This window comes from Sitophilus oryzae, unplaced genomic scaffold, assembly GCF_002938485.1.
Source record: "Sitophilus oryzae breed Bouriz unplaced genomic scaffold, Soryzae_2.0 scaffold_1003_pilon_pilon, whole genome shotgun sequence".
Lineage (NCBI taxonomy): Eukaryota > Metazoa > Arthropoda > Insecta > Coleoptera > Curculionidae > Sitophilus > Sitophilus oryzae.
Genome location: NW_022145620.1, coordinates 16,036 through 19,921, shown reverse-complemented (window position 1 = coordinate 19,921; position 3,886 = coordinate 16,036). Strand labels below are relative to the sequence as shown.

General features: G+C 31.2%; 1 protein-coding gene across 1 annotated transcript; it reads left to right on the top strand.

Moving 5' to 3' along the window:
• Positions 1-1,131: 1,131 nt before the first annotated feature.
• On the top strand, positions 1,132-2,181 carry LOC115889191 (rab-3A-interacting protein-like; the record flags this gene model as incomplete). The annotated part of the gene is made up of 2 exons (XM_030909164.1): positions 1,132-1,306; positions 2,062-2,181. Coding segments are annotated over 2 exons (295 nt in total), but the record flags the coding sequence as incomplete, so codon positions are not given.
• Between the last annotated feature and the right edge of the window lie 1,705 nt (positions 2,182-3,886).

Genomic DNA, 3,886 nt, shown 5'->3' with positions numbered 1-3,886 from the left:
TTATAATTTTTTGAATATGTTGTTATGGCCTACGATATTAGAATAATAAAAACTTTGCAAAGCGGGTCTATTTCGGTGGCATACAGACTTTTTGAATTAACGTAAAACTTTTAAAATAAAAAAAATAATACATTTTAATGTACTGAATCTAAAATCTGAACTAAAATCTAATGCCACTGAAGTAACAGAGTAGTTTTTATCATTGTTGTTTTTACTGTTTTTATCTGTAGTAGTATTATCACCGTCACTACTATCAAAGTCACTAATTATCTAACTAAACTTCTACGTCCAGGTGTCTAAGGTGGTAGGTATTCTGAACGATTCAATTACGAATAGCTCAAATTTTCTGCTCAACGAACCATCACAATCACTCATTTTAATGTTAGATAATAATAATAATAATTAACAAAATTATGTAAATCTGATGATTTTGGCTACTGTAGTATGAGCCCAAAGTTTTTGAATTTTTTGAAAATTAGATGCCTGACCCTAGATTTTACGCGTAAAACATAAACATCGCATTAACCAATCACACCGCGACTTTTAAACAGAGGGTTCCCCTTTAATAAACGAATTTTAAACGGGGGTTCCCCTTTTGTCAAGATATCAAGAAATTTCAAGATTTCTTGAATCAAGACAAGAAATCAACTCTCAAGAAATGATCAAGACAAGATTTTTTTTAATTCTTGAAAATATTTCAAGACAAGACAAGAAATTGCTTGTCAAGACAAGATTTCTTGTCTTGCCGATCCCTAATTTGCTAAAACAGTTTTATCTTATTATCTCGAAACAACGGTTTTGGGATAAGGCAAATTTTGAAACTTGACGCCTCATATAATGTAACAATCTTTATTATTTTATACTTGTCAGTATGTGTAAAAGCGGAGACAAAATTTACAAATGATAATTTCTTATTTTCTTCTTCGAAAAAAAGCAGAGCTTTTTTTTGCAGATACGTGCAAATCACGTCTGAAATTACCAGTCTGAAAAAGGTCTGAAATTACCATTCCTGTATTTTTTTCATATAAATAGTTAGTTGCAATATTAATTGCTAGCTGGGTTCCAAAAAAAAATTATATTGTTTGTTGTATCGTGTTTTGTTAAGAAGTAATTCTATACTTTTTATTTCAGCTCGGATAGTTCAATGTACAGCGATTTAGATCTAGAAAAATGCGATCTCGAAGTAATTTCGTCTTTCGATTTGAAGGATGACAGTGATAGTAAAAGTGGTGCTAGCGGTAGCGATCAGGTGGATTGGTCTGGATCTGTGGTGCCTGGCAAGGATCAAATTTTAGTAGGACTACAAGTAAGTAAATACATTAAAAGGTTAAATACTGAAGTAATTCACTAATACTTAATCCGCTCAATGACTAAAGAATCAAAGACAAATAACACCCGAGAGCAAATTGTGACGATGTCACCAAACAGTGCCGTGGCACATATTTTTCTTAACCTAGCTGTTTGAAGCAATATTTATATTTTTTGATAATTGTTTTGACTACGCCTATGGTGTATCATCCTAATTAATTACGAAAAAAACGTATTAAAATGTTAACAAAAGGTACAAAACTAGTATCGACGTATAGCACATATCAAGTACATATAGATGTTAATTGAAATTGAAGAATAATTATCGAATTCAATAAGAAAACGCTAAAAAGTTGGAGTGGACTGTTTATTTACCTATGAAACGTAACTCCTGGCTCTTTCTTATCGCTGCTGCTTTTACACTTGAAAGCTGAACAACTAATCACCATTGTAATAAAGTTTATACAAAGTTTACTACACACAAACTATTAAAAATCGCTAAAATTGTCGCTGGTGACCAAAGATGACTCATTGTTTCCCACCAAAATAAAGGTCTCTAAGGTCACAAATTCTGCTGCAGCCCGTATAGGGGGAGTTACATGTCCTTATATTCTTTTACTCATTGGTCCGCTCACATATTTTTGAAATTTTGTTTTGGAATTTTCAAATCATTTTTCTCTCTTTCACCTCGACATTGATTGTGCTGAATATGCTGCTAATGCTACTAATATTTAGTAATTGTTTATATTATAGGAAGAACTGAAACAGGCCACAAGGCAATTAAAATTGAAAGATGAAGAACTTGTGAGAGTCAATAGGATACGACAAGATGTTGAAGCTGAACTAGAAGACCTAACAGCTAGTTTATTTCAGGTAAGTGCAAAATTAAACAGCAGTTTTATTTAAATGTATTTTTTATTTAAATTTTTATTTAATTATTAAATTTAATTATTTTTAAATATATTAGGGATTATTGATAAATAATCATCAAATTGTATGATCTGCGTAATAATACTCTCATTGTCAGAACTTATTTTTGTTGCTTTACATTCTAAAATAATAATTTATAGTAGTTCATATAGAGTTGATATATTTGCACGCCTTGGGAGTAGCAAGGTGCAACAACAGTTTATTAAGTACCAGCCGCACAACTTGAGATATTTTACATTGGGTATGTGAATTGGGAAACAGCGGCTGGTGACACGCAGACTGTTAAAAGACTCGAATTTGAATATTAAGATGAATAATAAGGTGTGGTTCAGGATTCTATTCTAGAGCCGTATATTATAAAAATTAAGGAGCTAAAAATACTTTTGCGATATTATGCTATTCTGTAGTTGTTATTTAATAGTTAGTATTATTTTAAAATTTTATATTATTATATATATTTTTAAGATTATCGTAATGAGCTCTCGGATTGTCTATATCTTATATTAATGATAGCATTTTCTTTCAAAGTATGTTAATAATGACCGTACTTTAATTAACAGAACAAACTTTCATTAAATTTGTATCTCATATTCTTACGCATATTAATTAATTTTGTATTAATTAGGGTCCAACTGTACTGAATATTTCGCGATTATTTTTTACACTGCGAAATTTCACTTTCAAATAGAAACCGTGGGTCTAAATCAGTGATAGCCATGTGATAGCAGACAAGTCATAATGACAAGAAAATGAAAACAAAAAAAAACACTTGTTTGAAAGTATAAAGATCTTATTATTTTATAATAATAACTAATTAAAGATTCGTTTTGGACTTCTATTGCCTTTATTTATAATTATATTTATCAGTTTTAGCTACACCAAAATCGTGTGCTACTGTATAAAAAAAACAAAATTTCTTGAGCCAAGTATAGGTATGTCTACAAGTATGCATTAGTAAGCATGTGACCTTCTTGTTTTCCGTAGCCGGTTTAAAAGCATGCATGAAGTAGAAAAACAGACCTTTATTTTTTCACATATCATCATCATCATTTTCAGCTTAATCAACCATTTCCAATTATGGTGTAGCCTTCCTAACATATATAGAAATTATCTTTGTAGTTGGGCCCATTTTTGTCTATTATTGGCTATGCGGACCCAAGTTATCCCTGCTAATTTCCTAATATCATGGTCCCATCTCAGGTTCGGTCTTCTAGGTCTCTTAATTCCTCATGGGCACCATGCTGTAATGTGTCCTGCCCATTGGCATTTGAGGGATTTAACTTTGTGGATGACATCTATTAACTTGGTCTTTTGGACTTGGAAAAAAAAATAAAATGTCCTCGAAACAAACGAACATTTTTTTGAATTTACGAAAAATTTGGATATAATTCGACAGATTTTCTGGTTTATACGAAGTGGAAAGTAGCTTTTTAAAATTTTGGAGAAATCTGTACTTTCCAACTATTTCGACGAAAAATTGAAATAAGAAGCAAAGATGCTTCAGAACCTCAGTATTCAGAACAAATATCTTGAAGACATATACGTCACTGCTTCTAATGTCCGTTTTGAGTCCAGGTTTCGCATGCACTGGTCATGACACATTGGTTGAATGTAATAATTTCTTATATAATAACCTCTCATGGATCAG